We start from the raw sequence: 24,710 nt of genomic DNA, 5'->3' as shown, positions 1-24,710 counted from the left end.
AAAACTCCCACTGGACAAAATGGATTTGTTTAACAACCATGGCATTTGCTTAATAACTTCTGCAAAAAAAATGTCAAAAATCAGCTCTTATCATGGGATGCTTGACCTATAATTTCAATGACTTAAAACTTAAAAAAATTCAGGGATAAGTTGAAGACTATCTGGAGTAATATATTCAAAGCAGTGGAAACAAAATAAATGTATCCCTGTAATTTTTTAAAAAATATGAAAGTTTTAGGGTGTATATGTTTGTTTTAAAAGATTATTCCCTACAGTACTGTATATCATCATCAAATAATGGTTTTACTGAACAAATGAATCAGACATCAAAATAAATGCTGAAGAAATTTGCTGGACAAAATCCTAAATCCTAGGACACTTGGCTACTGTATAATATTTGTCTATAGAGAAGTATCCCAAGCATCTACAGGATACAGTCCATTTGTACTATATGGTAGATGACTTCATGGTATTCTATATGTGATAAAAGAAGGGTGAGTTAATAGAACTGAAGAATTGACTTTGTACTCAAATAACATATATCCGTGTGTGTGTGTTTGTTTGTTTGTTTGTATGTTCATACTTGCGTATATTCTTATACCAAACTGTTTTCTTCCTAAGAATTTAGATAAATGTATATTAGAACAGAGGAAAAAATAATAATAATTTTTTTTCAATGGATTCAGGAAAATTTAAAATCAGCTCAAGAATTTCAAACCTGAGTTTCTCAACTTGACTGATTCTCACTTTGGAGCTTCTGAATACATTCTTAATTTCCTTGGTTATATCCACCCTATTTTTTAAAGATAGCTAGCTAAAATAGAGCCAAGTAGGCAATAAAACCTTAACAAGAAGTAATCTGACCTGAATCAGTAGTTTGGTGGGATAAGAGAGACTTTAACATTTTATCTCCCATTATGGTAGCAATCTGGACCAGAGCTGGATTTCCATACCAGCTATTTACATTCCTATTATCGCAAATGAGAACTTTACTTTTAGTTCAAATAATAGTTATAATGAGGTGCAAAAATAAAATCTTCACATCAAACTTGTGATTTTATATCTGTAATAACTTAATGAAAACTGTGTATTCTTGATTTTGTCTTGTCTCTCTGACCTTTTATCTTGTCTATTGTATGTTCTGAAGATAAAGCATGAGGAAAGATTTTTAATGTCCTTGTAATGCCTGAAGGTTTAAGATAACTTCTAAAAAATCCTTCAAAATAAATTGCTGTCCTGTAAGTGACACTTCATTTGTCTTATTAAAGTGAGACCTATATGAGAAAGAGACTAGTCTTACAATATTCCAAGCCTACATAGAGAGATTCTCAAACTAGGCAAGTAGTCTCAAATGTTACAGGTGACAGAAAAACGCCATTTTTCCTCTTCCTAGAGGATTGAAAATAAAATATGCTCAATAAAAGATTTTCATTTCTATTTTTTAATGGTGGAGAATACATTGGGAAGTCAGTGTTTTCCCACAACTTTGTGCCTACAAAATATCTCTAGAAAAAAATTGGATGGCAAAATCTTAATATAATATGAGTGTCACATCAATGAAGAAGGTACACTATCCAAATATTATAATCATTTAACAACCTGAGAGTAAAACAGAGTTAAATTATGTAGGAACATAACAAATAATTAAAAAAGTGCAACTTCAATTTACATTAGAAACTGTATTGGGTTAGAAAAAATTATAAAAGCTCACCACTTCTTCATGCCTGCATTTTCTTACATTAATTCCATTAATCTGTTGAGGAAGAAATAATAATTTGAGGAAAGGGCCTTCTACTCTGCAGGCAGGAAGAACAAATAAATAAAATTTGACTAACAGACAACTTGTTTACCTACCTGTAGAATTGCATCACCTATGAACAGTAGGCCTGAGAGTTCCGCTGAAAGAAAGAAGGGAGGGAGGGAGTGAAGGAAGGAAGGAAGGATATTTTTCATTTCAGTCTTCTCTATAATTTTCCACTGGCAGCATCAGTGGGGCAATATATATATAAACAAAACAATGAAAAATAATTGAAAAATAAACAGCAAGTTTGTCCCATACCCAAACAGAGTGTCTTAACTGATTTCCCTAAAATCCCCCCAAAAAACCCTCATCATATATGTTCACAAACTAAAAAAAGCTTCACAGAGAATAAAAAGCAGGCTGTCTCCAGTTATCTCTGTCCAACCTATTAATCTGCAAAGACTTCAGATGCCCCACATCCAAGCAATTAAACAATGTCTGATATGATGGGATACAGGTGTTCATCTAGTTCATTTCCAGGAGCTGGATCAGCATATTATATATAGATGCAGTTTAAGTTTATGAAGTTCATGTTTTGCTCTTGATTGGTCTATGTTATATTGTTGTTTTTAATTCTACTGCTTTTAGTCCTTCTTAGTATTCTGAGTCACTTGGTGAGTAGTAAACATTGAAAATATTGTGGTCACATTTATAATGAAATTCTCTCTCCCAAAAAACAGACTCTGAATCAGGAATAAAGAAGAAAGAAAGACATACTGGTAGTTAATTTTATTAAAGAAACTAAGTAACAACTTACTTCGTTGTTCTTTGGAAATTTTGGAAACAACCACAGGAATATTATGTTCTGCTCCTCCCTAAATAAAGAGATCATACTTCATTGAGTCTACTGTTAACTTATAAATACTCTATTACATTTCTTTAGCTTTAGCTTCTTTTTTGGATATTTGAAATGAGTAAAAAGGGCGTGGGTGCTTACCTGACACGCCCATTCTTGAGCTGCGAAGAGCATCCAGTAGTGGGAGGAGATTCAGTCTCTGGTTATCTAGGCTGGGCTTAATTTGCGGAACGCTCCTCCTCCTCCACGGGACTCCTCCCCAGCGTTCCCCAGTTTTGGCGAAGATGAGAGAAACAAACACCTTCGCCCTTAATACTGTAAACATTCGTTGGCTGAAACAGGATCCCACCAGATGGAAGAGGGTGGGGCTGGATGCTCTTCGCAGCTCAAGGAGAATGGGCATGTCAGGTAAGCACCAACGCCCTGTCTCCCACGAGTCGCTCAGAGCATCCAGTAGTGGGACATACCAAAGCTTGGTCTGTCCTACAGGAGGGACTCCGTCTGTCTTGGGATCCCTTCCTGGTCCCCGTGGACCCGTTGCAGAACCCTTCTGCCAAAGGAGGCCTCCGCTTATGCAAACACATCTATTTTATAATGCCTAATGAAAGGCGATAGAGAGGCCCAGGTTGTGGCACGACAGATGTCAGTGATTGGTGCCTGTGTGGCCCATGCTGCCGATGTTGCGGCGCTCCTTGTTGAATGAGCTGTTATGTATGAGTCTGATACGTTTTCGCCATTGCCACCCATAGCCAACGGCCTATTGTGGAGGATGAGACCTTGCATCCCTGATTGTTGGGCTGAAAAGACACAAATAAAGCCTCCATTTTTCTAAAAGAATATATATTTGTAACGCTCGCCTCACGTCCAGCCGATGCCATTGTCGTTCCAGCCCTTGGGATGGCCTGGGACAAAAATTAGGAAGTATCAGTTCTTGTGCCCTGTGAAAGGCTGAATTAACTTTGGGTATGAACGTAGGATTGGGACGAAGGACGACCCTGTTGGAATGGAAGATGCAAAGATCTTGTCTGGTCAACAAGGCTGCCAGTTCTGAAATACGAGCGGAAGTGATCGCTACAAGAAAAACTACTTTATACATCAGAAATTGGAGACTTGATGATTGCAAAGGCTCAAAAGGGCACTTAGTGAGTGCAAGAAGGACCTTGTTAAGGTCCCAAGTGGGATAACAGTGAACTGTCTACAGATAGACTGCGAAGGTCTGCAAACCACAACCGTCTGGGTCAGTAGGGAGCTACCAGAAGCAGTTCCGCCCTCTTGTCGAGCAGCTTCTGGATGACCTTGGGGATCAGTGGAAGTGGCAGGAATGCGTACAGAAGCCCCAGGGGCCAATGACAATGGAGCGCATTGAAATTCTCCGCTCCTTGTGAGGAGTATCTGGAAAGAAATCTCGGGAGCTGAGCATGGAGGGGGGAAGCGAACAGGTCTACTACTGGCTGCCCAAATGTTCTGACCACCTCTTGAAAGAGGGTCGGATGGAGGCGCCACTCCGATGGATCTATCGTGGCCCTGCTTAGCCAATCTGCCTGTGTATTCGACAGTCCTGAAATGTGTTCTGCTCTGATGGAAATCAGGTTGCTCTCTGCCCAATGACACAAATGCTCCGCTTTTCGCATGAGGTGTTTCAACTGAGTTCCCCCGTTTGTTTATGTGAGCTTTCATGGTTGCGTTGTCGGTCAATATTAATATGTGTTGGTTGCGTACCTGTGGAAGGAAGCTGTGGAGAGCCAGGTGTACTGCTCGAAGCTCCAGCCAGTTTATGCTGCATGATCGTTCTATGGAGGACCAGCGGCCTTGGGCTGTGAGCAATTGAAAGTGAGTTCCCCATCCAATCAGGCTGGCATTGGTGGTGATGATAAGTCTGTGGGGCTCTTTGAATAGGCAACCTTTGTTTATGGCTGGTCTGGTCCACCAGAGGAGAGATATGAGGACCTGTGATGGAACTTTGACCTTGTATTTGGAGTTGCTTTGGCCGGATCGCTGGTCTTCAACAGCTTTCCTGCACAGGCGGACGCTGGCCTAGGTGCTCGCTGTTATGCCGCTGGATAGGGAGAACTGTGAGGGTTGAGCCAACAACATGAATTAACAAAAGCCTCAAATATGTTGAAAACAAGGTTGTAATGATTCCTGGGGTATTTTGTGTGAAAAAACCCTTCAATCTGGAATAAGGATTACCTCACACAGTCTATTGAATTAGCACTCAACGCGGCCATGCGGTCCCTTGACAGTAAAAAACAAAACAAAATGGCGACCGGACGTTATTTGTGGTGCATGCGCCAGCAGCAATCTCCCACCAAGAAAAAGAGATAAGCTCCAACAGCCTTCCCTTAGGGCTAAACTGGCGGGGAGGGGTGAAATAACGAGGCAATTACACCTCCACCCCTAAACAGCGTTCTTGGGGGAAAGGAGAAACTGCGATACGACTCAGAAAAGAGTGAGAGAAAAAAAGCCTTGCCATTTAAATGATAAAGCGACTCGGCGATCGTAATGGCAAGGGTAGGGCTAGCGGTTGGGGGGGCAAAATGAAATTGAAGCCTCCCTGCGCTTAGGAGCGCTTTCTGGTAATACGATCCCCAACGGCCAGATGGCAAGGGCAGCGTTGGTAAGAAAGGAACAATTGACTATCTGCAAACCTTAAAGAGAATTCTCCTGTTTCGGCCAAGGATTAACGAGAAGCACTGCCTATCTCTCACGAGGCTGGGCCAAAACTGGGGAACACTGGGGAGGAGGCCCATGGAAGAGGAGGAGCATTCCGCAAATTAAGCCCAGCCTAGATAAGCAGAGACTGAAGCACCTCCCACTACTAGATGCTCTGAGCAGCTCATGGGAGAATAACAGTTTCATCATTCTTTTTGCTAATGACCACATGAATGCAATCAGCCCTTTTGTAAAAGAGGAAAAAATTGCTAGCAATACTGTATCATGATATTCTGCATACACAAAAAAGAAGAAAATATTGACAAAGAAATACAAATTCATTGCAGGTTTTCCCAGATTTCTCATATTATGGCATCAAATCCACTTCATAAAAAGCAAATGGACTAATTCTGAAACAGGGATGGTGCTGTGAGCATTTGCTTGTCCGGCTGGTAAGGAAAATACAAACAAAAGCATATAATTGAATGGAATGTAAAGTTTTCCCTGGTTTCTTTTGATTTTTGATTTTTCATTCTTATATGCCCAAAAGTCAGTAAGAAAATGAATAGAAAATCTGGTACAAAATAAAACAAAAATTCAAAGATAGTTAACAAATGACTATTTCACATTGAGGAGTAAAAAAGAAATGGAAAGCACAATAAATTGGAGGCACATTTTTCTATATTTTTCTACAACAGTCCATTGGTTCATTTTGCCAGGAAGGAAAAAGGCATTGAAAGTATAAGTTATTTTTTAAACAGTCCTACTTGGCTTTTCTATACCAATATTCACTATTCAAGCATCAGAACCTTTGGAGTTATTTAAAAAAATGTTTTATCTAAATATTTATTGGCTTTTTGAGATTTTTTTAATGTATAAAAATAAAACTATTCTGTGTGCATTGCATGCAATATATAATCAAACCTACAATCAATATTCATGGGAATTACTTTATGTTAGAGATAGCTCTGAAAATGAACACTATTTACCACTTTAGAAAAACATATTTAGAAGTGCTGGCATAGTTTGATTGAACCAATTTTGATAACATAGAATCTTAAAATGATAGTGTGAGTTAAGCGGAAGCTCAAAGCAACAATCGAGACAGCAATAAATGAACAGTTTCTAAATTTTAAAAAGATAGATTTTGATGGAGGCCTTCAGAGAAGGAGTCACTGAGGTAACTCTGAAGCCAGGAAGAAGATAATGCATCTCTGGGGGTTGGGCAAAGTGATTCGGAATCTTGAGGAGAAGAAGAAGGGAGAAGCTAATGAGATAAGCCCATTCAGTCGTTGTTTTTGTCGATTCAATGTGACATGAAAAGATCTGAAAACAGCTCCTCCCTACTTGTGATTGTAGTAATGGTATAAATGAAGATACAACCTTCATGCTTAAAGTGTTGTCATCTGTACAGTGTAGCCTATTATTACCATTTGAACTGGAACTCTGATGGTAAAAGCACTCATCCTAATTTGCTAAAAACTTTCATAAATACTGATGTTTTGACTGAGACTTTTAGTAAAGAAAGATGAATATCAAACGCATTAGAGAACAAACTATTAATACATTTTCTACTTCGGGGTTTATGCAATTATTTCAGGGGAGATTACATTCATGATTTATATTTATCTCTCACTGACGAAAGGACAGTAAAATGCAATTTTGGGCAGCACTCTATTCTATAACATACTTTTTAATAGAATAATAGAATAAGGACGTCCCCATTCCGTGGACCTTACTTCATACTTAACTGGTCAGTAGACGGTGTGTGTGTGTATAAATGCCCTAATGTGCCTATTGTTCTTGTTCTCATTTTTGTTTGACAAATTCTAATAAATAAATAAACATTTTCAGTTTCATTAACAAGCAAGTTTGGAAGAATGCAGAATTGTAGATATATTCATTGGTTGTAATGTGACAGCTATTTTAACTCAGCTTTTATTAATACTCATTTTAAGTGCTATTTAAGACCACAGTTTGAGTGACTATCTACAGTATTGTAAACCTATAATAAAAGCTTTTGTGGTACGTTGAATGGACAAAGAAGAATACAATACATGGCAACCCATTGATCTTATTAAACATATTCCCTAAAATATAAGATTCATGCTCAATACACACTGACATAGACACACACATATATAGCAATAGGAAGAATATCGTACTACCTTTATACTTAATCCAAATCCTCCTACAGTTTGTCTTCTAATTGTTACAGTTCTTTCCTGAAAAGAAATCAGATTTAAACATTTCCTTAAAAATAACCACAATCACACTGCATTGTTTCTTTTTAGTCATTATCGAGTTTTGAATTTCATATATGTTTTGTCATATGAAATTGCAAAACATATTTACCTAAAGTGTCAATCTGAATGACAAAACACAAATACAAGTAGTCCTTGCTTTAATGACCACTTTTTCAGTAATAGTTCGAAGTTACGACAGTGCTGAAAGTGTGGTACTTATGACTGGCACTCAAAGTTCCAACCATCCCAAATTTCCTCAGATGGTAAAGATCTAGGTGCTTGGCAACTGGCTTACAGTTATATGGTTGCACTGAGTTTGTTCTCATAGCTTTCCACAGACATGTGATTGCCATCGGAAACCTTCCCTGCTAGCTTCCCACAACCAAAGTCAATGGGGAAGCTAGGAAAGAAGTTGCAAATCATTTGGATAAGTCTCCTCTACACTGTAGCAGTCATCTTTAGCCTCTTGCCTCACTGGCCCATGTGCACTTTCATGTATTCTGCCCTGCATGTACCATCTTGCACCCTGCAGCAACCAACCCTATCTCCACCCACATGTGACACACTGGACTCTGCCACACCTTACACCTGCAGCAGCGACCCCAAGTTTCACTATGTTTGCACTGTGCCACTTGGCCACTCTCACACCCTACAGAAGCCAACAGCAGCCACTTACCTGCCTACCAGCCTGCTTGTGAGCAGGCTGGGTTTTTTAATTTCCGACCAGCTTCCCACTGATTTTGCTTGTTGGAAGCCAATAGGAAGTTGCCAGGAGACACCTACTAAATGACTGGTGATCCTTGCTTAACAACAGCAGTTGAAAGTGCCAGAATTACCACCCCTAAGCAATGTGGTCACATAATGTCATGCTTTATAACTGCATCATTTAGCAAAGGAAATGCCAATTTCATTAATAGAGAACTACTGCACTTGTGATATTTGTTTATTTTCTGGATGATTCAACTATAAATGCATAACACAAAGATATATATGCAGTCACTTTTCAACATCTAAATCTCTGTAATTAGGCATTAGGTCTTCTCAAATGTTCCACTGAGCAATCTTTTTTAAAATCAGCATTAAAGCCCATGAATAGCCTTGCTTCATTGGGCCAAAATCTGCATAAATTCAGCACTTTGTTTCTCATAGGAGCCAATCAGGTGTATACAGGTATAATAAACTTGAGGCATTGACCATTAATATTGTTAGCTTTAAAAGGAAATTGAAGAAAATCACAGAAAGTAGCTCTTACATTTTAACATTGTTGCCACGTAGCAGGCATTTGCCGCATTCCAAGTATAATATACTTCAGGATGATAGACCTGCATTCTGTGAATTTAGGCAATCCTGTTTAAAGTTATCCAAATTAATACCCATCACCACAGATTAATTATATTCTGTACGGAGAACAATGTAAAACATCTCTTTTAAATTTTCCCAACAGCTTCCTTGAATCACTTCTTCTAGTATTTGAGAGATCTGTTCACTGTCTTCATACTATCTATGATGTCATATATCTTAACCAAGTCTACAATATTCTATGTTAAGAGAACCAAATGTTCTAATCTTTCATAAGAGATATTTAAGCTTCCTAAGCATTTTGTTTTCTTGTTCTGAATTTAGCTTTCACTATGCTGAATAATTTGGTATTTGGTAATAAACTGTGGTCAAATGGCCGGTGTTGTGTTGGCAACTAATAAGAATATGAGTGAACATTGTGTTTTTTAGGATCTTATGCTAGAGAGAGAAAAAAGAACTTGAAGAGGTGTGACACATTTTATATTTTGATTTGGCACAACAAACTATTTCATGATTTGTTTTTATTTTATTTTTTCAGGCATCCAAAACTGAGTGTTTGACTGAATTGTTCAAAGAATAATATGTTCCCACACAGGTCAGCGTCTTCTATACTATCATTTAGACTTTAGGAAAAAGGTTAAAGAAGAAATTAGGGAAAACAAGCTGAATTAATATTCTTCCAGCAAAAGGTTTCTTTGGAGCCATCCTGACTATAGTGAGACTTCCCTATATTTTTTGGTTTAAAATCTTACTGGCATCTATGGAACTTGTTTAATTAGATTGACATTGTAGATTTTGTTTGGAATTATGTGTGTTCTGGTTGTTTTCTTCAGTTCTTCTTATATCCCAATACTTTTTTATCCAGAGTTTTATTTTAAGGAAATTTCTCCTTCAAACTTTCCCATGTTAAAGCCTACTTGGTGAGAATGCTATCTCAGGTATTTCAAATTTGTTGTAATACATATTTCTCAGTTTTGGATAAGGAAACCCAAAGCACCTTTTCTGATTTTCCTTAAGAGATGGTCCTTTACTAATGAAGAACTGATGAATGATGAAGAACTTACCAGCCGGGACATTGCCAAAGATTTAACCTGAGTAGTGCCAGCCTATCTTCATTTTTAAAAGAAAAAGAAAAAAGAAAAACAAAACAAAACTTGGAAGCCATTGGATGAAGTATCTTGGTGAATTTGAAATTATTCCCCCTACCTCGCACATGTAAAAAAAAACATCTTCAGAGGAAAAAAATCCTGGAGCTATTTTTCTGGTAAAAATTGTAAATTCCATTATCCAGTGAATATAAATTAGGTAATGAATTGCACATGATGTTAACCTGTACATAATGTTCAACAGAGTATATATTGTAGATGTTCCAGTTTATTAGAGAAAATTTTGAAACTTTTAATATGTAAAATCAGATATAATTTGGTAATAGGCTTTTATTGGTATATTACATAGGATAATTAATGAGAAGTAATGACTTATCTTCTTACATTCTTCTAATTCATCTTTACTTGCTTAATGAACTTTTTAATCTCAATAATCCAGAGGTGTTCAGTGTATCCTTAAGAAAACATGCTTTCTGTGACTTCTTAATCTTGAAGCAAAGTCATTATTATTATCCCATTACTCCATTTCATTCTTACAAAATGAACTGCTTATTCTGAATGACACTATGATATTAATATATTTTTATACTCTCTATCTGTTTTCATCAGATTGTGGGGGAGCAATATATTAAGAAGAAGTCATGGAACAAGATGTTAATCAGAATCAAAAATGGAAACCAGAGGCAAGCTTGAAACCAAAGATCAAGAGATCTTATTCCAGAAGAAAGAAACAGGAAGTCTTCCTAGTTTATCTCCCTGAATGCTGTTTTTTTAAAGTCTCAATATTCATTCTGAATTCAATATATATTACTTCATTTATTTTGACATTTCTAGGTGGAAAAATAACTCTGAAAGTTGAAAATTTATAACAGCTTTAATCTGGAAGCTACTATGAAACATGTTACTTACTCCAGAATAAAATGGTTCACCAGACACACAGATGACATCTTGTTCTTGAATTGTCAAAATATCTTTGGCTAAGTGCAGCCGCACTTTGAAAGGTTCCTGATTACCATCCTGTAGCAAACAAATCCCTGTCTTTGACTTTAAAAGGCAGAAGAAGAAAAAAGTTTTATTACTTGTCAAATTATTTATGGACCAAAGGATCAAAAATAGTATCCTTTAGTTTTTAACTGGAATTCAGTAAAACGAACAAAATAAGGTATATTTCAAATGATCCATTAACATTCTTCCAATTATCAGAAGTAAATAAAAATATTGAAACATGCAAGACAAAAATTACTAATAGAACATTAGTAGTACTCAACATTAAGTTACATTTAAATATTGTATGTATCTGGGCTTTGTATATGGATGAAGGACTAAAACTTCCAAAATATGATCTTAAACTAAAAAAAACCTTTTGCAATAGTAGGGCTTATTTTTCAGTATCCTACATATGCATATAAAATACAACTTGCACATTATTTGATAGAATAGAAACCTGATAATTTGATATTAAAGTTACAGCATTTGATTTATCTAACTAAAATTATTAGGATTACTCAACAGCCAAGACCATAGCTGGTATCACAGAAACACTATAAAAAGTTCCACTCATGATCGCTCTGTTTTATTATTATAATCCTGTAAATAACTCTTCAATATACAAAAACAAATTCAATATAAGTGTTTTTCAGATTGTAGCTTAGATTTGTGAATTAATTAATTAATTAAAAATAATCCACAGATATTCTGGAAAGAGCAAGGCCACCATAGTGTTGGATAATCTACAACAGGTTGTAGACTTTCTACTTCAAAACTTTTCTAACTTTTTTTCCCAAAAACAACTGACTAATTATTTTGCTGATGTTCACCTTCCTTTCATTGGAATTTAAGGGCATGTGAGACTTTTTGGATGGACAGTTTATATGCTTGAAAGGTGCAATGATCTCTGACTTCATCCCCCTTTTCCTCTTTTGAATTTCTGAACTTTTATTGACACATGGATAGTTATTCTACTTCAGTTATTCCCCAAATTTTATTACCCAAGATAAGGATATCCAACATCTTACAACCACTTTGGAAATTTGCCAAGTGCATACACATCTAACTATGGAAATCCCATTGGAAGCCAACTGTTTCTTGAAACAAGGAACAAGTTTGTAAGCCTGTTAAGTACAGTATAGACCCTAATACTTTTCCTCAATCAGAGCAGCCTTTTAAATACAAGGAAGAGTAATCCAATGCCCCTGGAGGGCTGCTATAAAATCTGCAGTCATTATGTCAGCCAATAAAGGTTAAATATTAAGAATTAATATTAAATTTCATAAATTCCAGCAAACTCTATCTGAGCACTATGTGCAGACCTGGAATCAATCCCATGTTCTCAATCTTAGAATTTTATGACTAACACTGGTTCTTTACACCCCTCTCTCTAAATTTCATGTTTTTTGCATTTGAACTTCATGGTAACAGCAGAGAAAATAAATATGGTTTTCAGGAGACGGACGAAAACAGGAATGATGAAGAACAAATACAGAGTGACATTTTAATTCTGTTAATCTCCACCAAATAAGGTTAGCTGGATGGCAGAAATGTGTGTTGATCTGTAATTTTGGAAGAACAGTTCCTAATTCATTCAATGGTTTCTTGGCATAACATTTATTGAAAAACTTATATATAGTTATGCTGTCTTATTTGACTCTATATTCATCTCCTGGCTAATTACCTTATAAAATCTCCCAAGCAGCTTGATGAAAAAAGCTAGGGGCAAGAATTAAATAACATCTAACTATACAGTAGGCCTAATTAAGCATCACAGTGAAATTAAAATAAGAGTCAGCAGTGGGATGCACACAGGCAAAACCTATTCAGAATGAATAAGGAAATCAAGCATGAGAAAAGCAAAACAAAACACATCCCAGCAAACACACAAACACAATTCAGTGATATGAACCCCCTAGTATTATTTCACAGTACAATAGTTGTAGCTATACAATACACCCTTGAACTATTATTCTAGCTTTGGCTATCAAACATTGCAATACACACTATTTCAGGAATGTTCAGAAGAACACATCCTGGGCTTTTGTCTCTTTTTACTTTTTATGGTAGCTTGCTAATTCAAAACTGTTTGTGATTATCTGAATAGTTTTCTAATCATCTTATTCCATTCTTATTCAAATTTATTCATTATTCTAAATCTACTTCCTTTACCTCACACTCTCAAATTAGGGAGATATGGAAGTTGCATTACCTCATGTCCTCATGTATATGGTTTTATGAGTTCTGTCCTTTATTGGACATTGAAAGGAATTTCTCTATACACATACCTCATAATGAGAGCATGATTTAATATAATACCTGTATCTCTGAGCTGAGAGTTTAAGAAAAAAAGTATGCTATATAGAATATTTTAAAGCTGACCTCTATATATTCCACCCACCAACACCCCTGAGCCTGAAGACCATCTAAAACTAATGCACTGCATATAATCACATAACAAGTTCATTGACCCATGAGTTCAATTCCCCATTGATGGAACTGACAGATGAGCCTCATATAAATTAAAGTTCATATTCCTTTGTTTGGGGTTAATGCTAATAAATTCATTATTACTCATACTTAACACTTTTTTTTAATTTTCTACCATTATTTATAATTAGTTCTTAATGATGCTAGAATATGGAAAGTGAAGGAAATGGAAGATTAGGAGATAAATGTAGAAAAGCTAGGCAAAGAAAATGAAAAATAAAGACTTCGCATACCACATTCATAGTCCAATGGTCAGCATGGAATTAAAAGGGATAAAAAGGATGCATGCATAAATGTGTCCATGAACACATAAAGAGCTTTTTTATGGTTCATTGTTTTCTTATATATACAGGGTTATAATTGTAGATATGATATTAACTGAAGTGTAGCCCTATTAAAACCATCTTTGCATTTGTGTGAAGCTTGATTTTGTAAACACAAAAACATTCAAAGAATGGAAGTTTGAGAAGTCGCGTATCCTTGCCCTGGTTGTAAAGCTGATAAAGTTTTGCTTTATTTTTAAATATGCAAACCTCCATTTAATAATTCACACAATTCATACAATATCATGAGCATAAACGAGATAAAATAAGTACATATGTACATGCTTAAGTTAGAAAAATTTGCACTACCTCTTCACATGAAGTCCTGAAATCCATGTGCTATGGCACCAAGAGATAATTGTCTAAAAGAAGGGGAAAAAGATATTTATTTATTTTTAAAAATGAAGATAGCAAAGGAGAAAGATGCCCAAATTTGAGGTATCGTAACAGTTATACATTGAATACCATTTAAGGCTAGCTAAATATCTATTCTCAGTCATCAAGGACATGGTTGTCCCAAAGATGTTTTTCAAAAGGCAATTGGACTTTCTTGGTTTTTTTCATTGAAAACATTCACTTCTCATCCAAGAAGCTCATCCACAGCCGAAGAAACTTCTTGGATGAAAAGCGAAATGTTTTCAAGGAAAAACCCCAAGAAAATCCAATTGCCTTTTGAAAAGCACCTTTGGGTTAAGGATAGCTAATTTAAAACTATCTCCAAATGAATTTGCATATGAAATATGATCCCACATTCTAATATTGCTTATAAATATGAATTCACGACTTCAGTACAAAATAATTTTTAACAACGTAAATGCCTAGAAGAAAATCTGAAATATTAGTAAAAAACTGAATGGTATTTTTAAAAAAAGGAAGAAAAGGAACATAGAAATAATATTTTTGTATATCTGTGTACTGTAAGGAAGTGGAAAAGCCAAAATGGTGCATCTATTATTTTACTTAGTGTAAAAGAGAGAGGTTTATGTTTATATAAACACTTGCCATATTATTTAATTTTGCAGACAGTTTTCACAATCAAAAAACAGTGTGAGCATATAAAACCTTCAAACATGGTGACCAAATAAACCCTTTGTATTATAGTTTTGATTTTATTTGGTGTTTTTTTTTAAATTGTTTTAACTTTTTGCTTATTGTACATCACCCAGACAGTGGTGGGATTCAATTTTTTTTACTACTGGTTCTGTGGGCGTGGCTTGGTGGGTAGGGGAAGGATGCTGTAAAATCTCCAGTCAGAGGTGGTATTTGCCAGTTCTCCAAAGTACTCAAAATTTCCGCTACCAGTTCTCCAGAACTGGTCAGAACCTACTGAATACCACCTCTGCACCGAGAGTTACATTTGTGAGACAGGTGCTTATAAACATTGAAAAAATAAATCAAAATACTATGTAATCAGTTACTATGAAGTAAGTGTGAAAATGATAGCACCACCAGACAAATTTATTGAGGAATTTTTTTATAACATGAAATAAAGCGTGTCATTCAAACAGTTGAGGCTATTCAAAGATTGTGTCCGGAAAGGAATTAATTTGTAACATTCCTTTGGTTGTAGTTTTCTAGAGCTGGACCCTGCTTTCTATCTGACATTTCATCAGATTCACAGAGGAGTTTCCATACTTTTCAGGCAATAACTTTAGTCCTTAAGACCAGAATCACTCCTATCAGCTTCCCATTCTAAACTGAAATTCACTATTACATTATTTATATTTAATTAGAAATGAAAATAATGCAACTTCAAACAAAATCAAATGAATAATACAAATACATAATTATATCAGTTTAACAAATACTGAAATAGTTTAATTATCAGTCTATTACTTTTCAAACCATATACCCTAAAGTAAAATACTTTGAATAAAATACAAATCACTTGATAGAAAACTTGCTTCTGCACTAAAACATCAAAAAGATTCTTGCATGAATGTGGTAGCTAAAATACACTCACAATATTTTGAAAATGGAATTTTAAAGCACAGTGCATCTTCCAAAGTCTATATATTTTGCAGATACTGTAATTATTTTGCATACATACAAGTGTAAAATTTTGGAAACTACAGTATAAAAAATAAAAATAGAACAATATCAAATATTCATTTTTGTAGCATATTTTACTTATCTAAGTTCACTATACTACATTAAGAATATGTGTAGCCATATGCCCCAGTCATACAGGTAGTCCTTACTTAGCAACCACATGTTCAGTGACTTTTTTAATAAAAGTGCTGAACCACAAGTGGTCCTTGTTTAATACAAGTGCTGAACAGCTGTGACAGCACACCAATGTTCATGTGATTACAATCTGGTCACCTGGTGACCATCTTAAAATTATGATATCACAGCATCTTGCAGTGACATCATAATTTCTGGTCACCATTTGTGACCTTCATTGCCAGCTTCCAATGAACAAAGTATTTGGGGAATAGGAAGGACGTAGGAAATGGTGACTATATGATGCCATGCTTAATGACATTGCAGAATTTGCATAATAACAGCAACTGGAAATGCAGGAACTGCTGTCACTAAAGCACCACAGTCACATAATGCTGTATTTTGTGACCTGTCATAGTAACCAAAATTACAACGGTTAAGTTGGACTACCTGTACTATTATTTTATTTGGTATCTTCATTACAGATTAAAGTATATTTTTGTCAGGCAATAATGTTCACTAACTGAACTTACGTTAAAAAAGATCTTCATTATTATCTGTTAATTTTGTATACTGACAAGAAATAAAAGTTGGAAGATAGAATAATCCATCAGTCTGAAAATAAAATTAAGTCATATATTCTGACCTTTAATTTTTCCAAGCTCTCACTTTTAGAAAAAGAACTAAGAAAAACAAGAAAAAAATTCCAATATGACAAATAGACTTACATATTGCTATTTCAGTTTCAGTTTCTTAGCTATCACTACTGTGTACAGATTCTATTTCTTCCAAGATGGAAAGTTTATTTTTATCCTCTTGGTACACTTCCAATCAGAAAAATAAAGGTTTACTCAGACTGAGTCAAACTTTTTGCTCAAATAAATCCTCTCTGGTGAGGAGTTATTCTGTGATACTGTAGATAAAAAAATATATGTTATAAGTTATTATAAAACATTTGGAAGAATGAAAGGTCAGCAATATATGAGCACGCTGTCTTGTGGCATTTATTATTCTAAAAGAAAATATTTCATTGGCAGATTGTTTTTTGGAAGCACAATTTTTCAGAAATACATATGTATTTGTATGTATGTTTTCTTAAGTTTTCGCGGGTACTTACATTTATGGTATTCAGCTTTGTCCGGGTATTTTCCCACATCATTGTAGTTGTGCTTTTAAAGTTGTAGCAACGTTTTGGCAGAATCTCATCTGCCATCATCAGGCTTCTGTATTGTGTCCGTCTGGACGGACACAATACAGAAGCCTCATGAATACCATGAGAATATGAGAATACCTGATGAGAATACCAGACGGACACAATACAGAAGCCTGATGATGGCAGATGAGATTCTGCCGAAACGTTGCTACAACTTTAAAAGCACAACTACAATGACGTGGGAAAATACCCGAACAAAGCTGAATGCCTTACTAGTAGGGGTCCTTGGACAAAGACCCCTAAAGCTTCATTTATCAACCTCAAAGTATGACAGTGACACAAACTAGGAAAGATCTGCCAGTTTGAACATTGTCCAGATGAAAAAAGACCGCATCAGATGTAGGAGAACCAGGAAAATCTGTTGATATGTGGGCTATTGGAACTAACCATACATGGTCAAGACAAGAGAACCTGGAATTGTTGGACTCATACTGCAAAGTAGAACTAATGAAGGAGATAAATGAAATGCATCAGGAAACTGTAGATGGACAGAAGACCTGAACCACATTAACTGAGAAACAGCTAATTACCCAACACTTCAATAGACTGAGGAGGAAGCTGCTCTCACAACATGAGATAGACCAACTACACATTACATCCCATACTCGAGAAATTCCAGAAGAATAACCAGATGTACAGTCTATCCCTGAAGATGTGACATTATTATCACCCTGTACATTACAGAGCACAGCTGTTAATATGAGGCATAATATCAGGTTCCCAAGACTCAGTAGAGAAGGGCTATCAGATAGTATGCTAAAATATGCTCCTAGAGCCCTCACAATAATACCTACTGCCATAATAACTCCAACCAATGAACTGGTACATGGTACAGCTGCGTTAATATAAGAGATGCTTGGTTACACAATCAAAAAGAATAGTAGTACATACTGGAAAATAAGATCAAGGAGACTAAAATTGAGGCAACACTACTACTTCTACTACCCTCGAAAAAGACCTTGACTATGTATCAAAATGGTCAATCAAATGGCAACTTCAAATATCAACAAATAAATGCTCTGTTTTACATATTGGCAAAAAAATCAGAAAATAAAATACAACCTAATAGTCAAGACCTTGTTGAGGATCCAAACTCTGACAAGGGCCTTGGAGTACTCATCTCTAGTGATCTAAGTGCTAGAGCCCACTGTAACTACATAGTCAAAAAGGCATTAAGAGTTGTTAATCTAATCCTACATAGCTTCTTCTCTGGTAATATCACACTACTAACTAGAGCATACAAAGCATTTGCTAGACCTATACTTGAATACAGCTCATCAGTCTGGAACCCATATCATGTATCTGATATAAACACAATTGAAAAAGTCCAGAAATATTTCACAAGAAGAGTTCTCCGCTCCTCTATTCATTGCAGAATACCTTATGCCACTAGACTTGAAACTCTAGACCTAGAAAACCTAGAACTACGCTGCCTCTGGTCTGATCTAAATATAGTATATAAAATCATACATTGCAATGTCCTACCTACAAATGAATACTTCAGCTTCAACCATAACAATACAAGAGCACACAATAGATACAAACTCAAGGTTAACCACATCAAACTTGACTGCAGAAAATACGACTTCAGCAACAGAGTGGTCAATGTTTGGAATACTCTACCTGACTCTGTGGTTTCTTCCCCAAGCCCCCAAAACTTTAACCTTAGACTGTCTACTATTGACCTCACCCCCTTCCTAAGAGGCCTATAGTGGGTGTGCATAAGCACACCAATCATGCCTACCATCCCTGTCCTATTGTTTCTTTTTATTTTTTTTATAAGTATCTATCTCATGTATTCAAAACTATGTTTATTCTTATACCTGTATCTTGTAAGCGATTGACAAATCAAATAAATAAAATAAATAAAAAAATAAAAAACAGAGAGAGGTTAGGTGTGTGAAGATTGGGGATAAGATTTGGCTGCTAAAAACTGCAAGGACCTGACTCGAACTGAAGCCCTGAAGACTATTAAACAAAGGCTCATTGCACCAAGCTAAGGAGATACACTAAAGAAGAAGGGGGCCAATGCTCTGTTCCCAAAGGACCATCCAATTGTAGTGCAATAACAAAGTAACAGTCCAACCACCAACAATAAAAACTGAACAGTATTGGAAGAATATTTGCAAGAATGAGAAGATATATATCAGTGCAAACTGGCCGCAGGATCCCTGAATAGGAACCAGTCACCATCATAGTAGCAGAAGTACAACAGTGAGTCATGAACTTGAAGAGCTGAACATTACCTGGCCCAGACTTGATTCAGACCTACTGGCTAACAGTAGTACATGAACACCTGCAGCACAGATGAACCAACTGCTAGTAGCAGGCTCCTATCAGACTGGCTAACACAAAGAAGGATCGCGCTGATCATAAAATATCCCCATAAGGGAATCCCCACCATCCAACTACTGGTAATAACCTACTTCCCCACCACATGAAAAGTCCTATCAGAACTAAAGCTGCCAAGTTACAAGAACATATGGGCCAGCACATGTTATGAACCCAACTCAGAAGTGCAAAGGGAACAACACTCCAGGCTCAGAATAATTATGTTACTTTCCCAAAATATGCACCTATTTGTTTCTTATATTTTTTATATTTTTACCCATTTATTATTTTATAAAATTTATTTAAAATATGCACTTGCATTTAGTGTTGTGAGACACCAAGAGAAATAGCCAAAACCAACACAATACTTTTGTAGCCAGGTAGCTATTCAATAAACTATACTCTTTGGCAATTTTACAATTACATCTCACATATTTGATTATGCTTGGATAGAGATTGTACAGAAAAGCCAACATATTACATTTGTATAGCAACAGCTTTCAAAGCCAAGAATATAAAATTGGTTCATGCAAAAATATTCACATTGAGGACATATTGCTGACTACTGGGGGTTAGTTGTGATATAATATTACACTGCAACTATCTCAGGTCAATTTGTGTCTGCTGTTTTATTGGTTAATAACAGATAACAGATAACAGAAAATCAGAGTTGGAAGGGACCTTGTAGTTCATCTAGTCCAACCCCCCCGCCCAAGCAAGAGACCCTACACCATTTCTGACAAATGAACTCTCCAAATCTTCATGATTTGTGGAATTATCTTTTTAACAGGTGAATCACAATATGTTATGTAGGAATATGGAAAGCATCTTCTCAACCCCAACTTAGTCGTCAAACTTTCAAGTCATCAAACGGGGAATATTATAAATGGAATATATAAAATTTGATATTTTTGTTGCAGAATTTTTTAGATAGTGGTGGCAGCATATGGCAATTCCTAAATAAAAATAAATTGCTGTATTCTCATTTTTCTTCTGTCTTCCATCTGACAGACACTCAAGTTTTCAAGAATAGCAGATTCATTTAACTCATCTCAGATGGGATGTGCAAATAAACAACACCGAATAAGCAGCTTGGTAATTATACTTGACAGTCCCTTGGCAGACAACCCTTTTATGTAACACTGAAAAAGCATTTTAAAATATACAATTAAATCATTTTTGTTGTAAAGGGAAATCAATGGCTTGCTACTGTGTGCTCCTGGAAGCAAAGCTGTTTTTATTATTATTCACCTGTATAAATAGGCTTGTATCTAGATTTCTATTAAGGTCAACGTTTCTTCTAGTCAAAAGGAGAACTGGGACCAATTTCCCATTGGAGGAAAGGATGAGATTGTGTGGTTCCTTCTTCCTCCTATGGCTACCCCAGTACCAATTTCCACATTGTTCAAAAGATCTTCTACACATTTGAAAAAGCAGCATCTATGTTATATAGCAAAGAAAAGCTCTTGCCCTATAGAAACAGTGTACAATACAAGTAAGTCATTAAGATAATATAATTATAGATACATTCCTGAAATAAATTTGACCTTAAAACTGCTTTGCTATGAAGGTCATGTTATTTAAAAAGCAGGATAACGCATCAACTCTATCTTGGCGAAGTTACCTTGCTGTTGTTGTTTATTGGATATTGGCTGAACTGCATAAATAACCAGAAATCTTACATGCAGTTCTAAAGCTTCTTTCATTTCACCATCGCACTAGAAAACAGCACAAAAGAACTTGCCCAATAGATTAATGCTTTTCACATATTCCAACCTTGTATATGGGAACATAATACAAATGAAATACTGTCAGTGGTTAAACTTTGTCAGCACAACCCAAACAAGCAAAACTAATTCTGAATTTTCAGAACATCAAAAGGTAAACTGAGTTATTGAATAACATATATATTAACAGAGACAAAGCAAATGAGACTGAACTGAACACTTGACAGAAATATATTCTTCTAAAAAGACTATGTATAGACAACTTTCATTATTTGTTTTTAAAAGCGTGAAATGCAAAAATGTCAGCAGTCTGCAATCTATTTTGTGTTATATTTACAGTATGCCTAGAAATAGTGCAATATATCTCATAGAATGGTTCATAAGCAGCTTTGCCAAGCCTTTGTTTTTGCTGTCAGTGTGATCTCTATTATTTTCAGCCTTTCTGTCATCACTGCTCAGGCTTTCTGCTTCTGTTGGTATGGCCTGGCATGGTGGCTCAGTGGACATGACTAAAAGGGCATTTTTGCTGCTGCTGTTGCTGCTTTTTTATTGTTACCATCTTTGGTTTGTCCTCAGTCTGTTTGTTTTCTGATTCTTCTTTTCTGTTAAATGCCAGATTGGTGGTAAAATAGACCCATCTCCTAAGAGACTTGATCCAGAATAAAAAGCATGCATGTGTGTATGACAGACACCTCATTGGGAAAGATGAATAGTGCCATCTGGTCTCAGGTTCTTCCAAGGTTTCTTTGTTCAAAAGTAGAGATATAAAGGATATGGAGACACAGGGCACAAGTAGTAATTTCTCTCACTGAAACCAAGATTCCTAAATTTGTGTGCTTCAAGTTGGGTGATTGAGACAGAATCAGGATTCTATTAGTGTAACATGGCAGTGGCCTCTCTAAGCTGAGAAGGATTCTACAACTGTTTTATGTGAAGGATTAAATAGTTTTGTTGACAGTATTTTCTGAGGAATAGTGCAGATGTCATGTCTCTCATGATTGGTCATAAATTTATCTGAAATAATATGTGCCCCCACTTGTTACACATTGAATGTGGTTTTCTGCACTGATGAAGTTGCTCCTTGAGCGAAATAGTCAGTTTTGGCTCATTTGTCATAGATGGATCACCAGCTGTGTAGCTACAGTAGATAAATCTTTCCTTCATCTGCAGAGGTACAGGGTTGGTTTTCTGGGCCTGGCTGCTATAATTTATAGCTTTTGGAAAAAGAGGAATTTTCAAAATTCAATTGTAGGAAAGCTTGCTAATGTGCCAGCCATTGCAATTAAGGCATTGCTGATTTACTGGAATATCAAGCTATCCTGGACAATTAATCAGTTGGCTTCTAAAGATATTATGTCAGCTCACTGGTCACAGGTCTGCTGAAGAACTGCAGGGAATGAAGAGTGGACATAGGACTAGTTTACTGGTGGCATAAAACAAAAAGCAGAAATGAACACCACAAAACACATACAGAAGCCACGGCAATGAGAGAACAGAAAAATATTTTCCCCTCTTCCCCTGTTTTTCACAGAAAATCATCCAAGCAGGTTTTTCTAAGTAGTTCAAAGGCTGACATAGTCTTTTAAGAGCCCTTGAAAATGTCAAAAAGGTACTGAATGAGTTATGGCCATGACCTGCATTTTAGATCTCATTTGCCAGGTTCCAGCTGAGAACAATCATTTGAAAGAGACACTGTCTGATATTCATGCCTTCCTTCCAAAGGTGTTGCCACCTGCTTTGAAGATATCCCCCTGGAAATAGCCATTGCCCATTCTTAATATATCTACAATTCTACATAGTTGTTAATTCCAGGTTTGTGATATATAATTCAAAAATGCATTCATATATTTAAACCACAGTGATATTTTCAACACTATATTAATAAAAATAAGGGTGCTGAACTAAAATAAGGGCAACAAGGCCATATTATTTGAATTAGTGTTCTCCCCACCCATTTTACACTTCTAACTTAATGAGATGTCTGATGACATTTTAAAAAAGACTGCATGTTGCAAAATCAAAGCATAATCTGCAATCTACAGATCAGGCTTGATGGATGCATATTTTTACATTAACCTTTAACAAGGAAATTGGACAATAGCTTACACAGTCAACAGACTCTTCAGCAGCCTTCAAAATCACAGTTATATAAATCTCAGTGAAAAAGGGTGAAAATATCTTTTTCAAAAGACTTCATTGTGACACTCCAACATTATTAAGGCAAAGAACTCAATACATGTCTTCTGCTTTTTCAAAAGATAAGAATTTTGCTTTTTTTCTATACCATATAGTTTTGGTATCTATTAATTCTTGTAGAATTAAGGTACAACCAAATGGTTGAATGATTTATGATTTTATGGAACATTTGCATTTTACTTGTATTTGGATCTCTTACAATCTTGCATTATTTTTAAAAGTATTTTAAAAGTGATGAAATTGTTTTAAGAATCACATTTAGTGAAATGGGTGGCTATATAAATTTTATACATGTGTGTGCATGTGTGTGTGTGTGTTCCTTTTAACTAGCAGTTAAAAGGAAGAAGCAGCTGCAAGCTCACATCACTCTGAGAAGCACAGAGCCGAAGACACAAGCCTGAAGATGATGAATGAGACTTCATTGAAACGTTGCCTACATGCTTTCAATTTTATGTGGGAGAAAACCCGAATAACCAAAGATCCACATACAAATACCCGCGAGAACCTCAGAATATATATATATATATATATATATATATATATATATATATATATATATATATATATATATATATATATATATATATATATATATAATATATTTGTTTTCTCAAGTTTTGTACTTACATGTATGGCATTCAGCTTTGTTCGGGTATTTTCCCACGTCATTGTATTTGTGCTTTTAAAGTTGTAGCAACGTTTCGGCAGAATCTCATCTGCCATCATCAGGCTTCTGTATAGTGTTCATCTGTGAGTCAGACTTTTACAGTGGTTTCAGATTTAAATTTGGGGCAGCCTATTGCTGTACGAAGTCCCCTGTGGCATATATGAAGTCCCCTGTGCATCATGCCCGGCCACATACATTGGACAGACTAATAGAAGAATAAGTACCTGCCTGGATGAACACAAAAATGCAGTCAAAAAGCTGGAACACACTTCCTCACTAGTCCAACACATGGAAGCCACAGGTCATAGCATCAACTTCAATGGCACCAAAACCCTAGCCACTATAGAAAACCCCAGCCACAGAATCATCAGAGAAGCCATAGAGATTGAATAAAGACCAGAAAGCATGAATAGAAGAGATGATTCCACCAGACTGTCAATCATTTGGAAGCCTGCACTCACAAACAAAAAAATCTCCACACCACTAGCCAGACAAGCACCTGGGCACAAACAGATCCCCCCTGATACCTCCAGCTCAAACACACCCCAACCAGGCACCCAGATGAAACCTAGCTTCCTAATTAATGATAGCCATCCATTTACCCGGAGCCAAGCTGCACTAAAGGCCTCCAATAAAGTAACACAATGTTGCCAGCCAATCAAGACAAAAAAAGCCACAAAACAGACAGAAGATATTAGAAACACCAATCA

The 24,710-nt window shown here is 35.9% G+C and overlaps 1 protein-coding gene across 12 annotated transcripts in view; it reads right to left on the bottom strand.

Annotated features, from left to right (window-relative positions):
* Positions 1-24,710, bottom strand: part of SNTG1 (syntrophin gamma 1) — a 222,200-nt gene that overhangs the window by 89,204 nt on the left and 108,286 nt on the right. For all 12 annotated transcript variants that reach the window (XM_087961717.1, XM_087961721.1, XM_087961719.1 and 9 more), the window contains 6 exons: positions 14,010-14,062; positions 10,810-10,944; positions 7,418-7,474; positions 2,559-2,616; positions 1,855-1,898; positions 1,712-1,753 (listed from right to left, as the gene is read on the bottom strand). In XM_087961717.1, coding sequence (XP_087817843.1) covers positions 1,712-1,753; positions 1,855-1,898; positions 2,559-2,616; positions 7,418-7,474; positions 10,810-10,944; positions 14,010-14,036 — 363 coding nt within the window. In that variant the 5' untranslated portion in view covers positions 14,037-14,062. The remainder of the gene's footprint in view (positions 1-1,711; positions 1,754-1,854; positions 1,899-2,558; positions 2,617-7,417; positions 7,475-10,809; positions 10,945-14,009; positions 14,063-24,710) is intronic.

The sequence above is a fragment of the Notechis scutatus genome, chromosome 3 (assembly GCF_049901735.1).
Source record: "Notechis scutatus isolate UNSWTSFEM ecotype Mainland chromosome 3, rNotScu1.2, whole genome shotgun sequence".
NCBI lineage: Eukaryota > Metazoa > Chordata > Lepidosauria > Squamata > Elapidae > Notechis > Notechis scutatus.
Note: the sequence above shows the minus strand (reverse complement) of the source record. Positions and strands in the feature narration are given on the sequence as shown.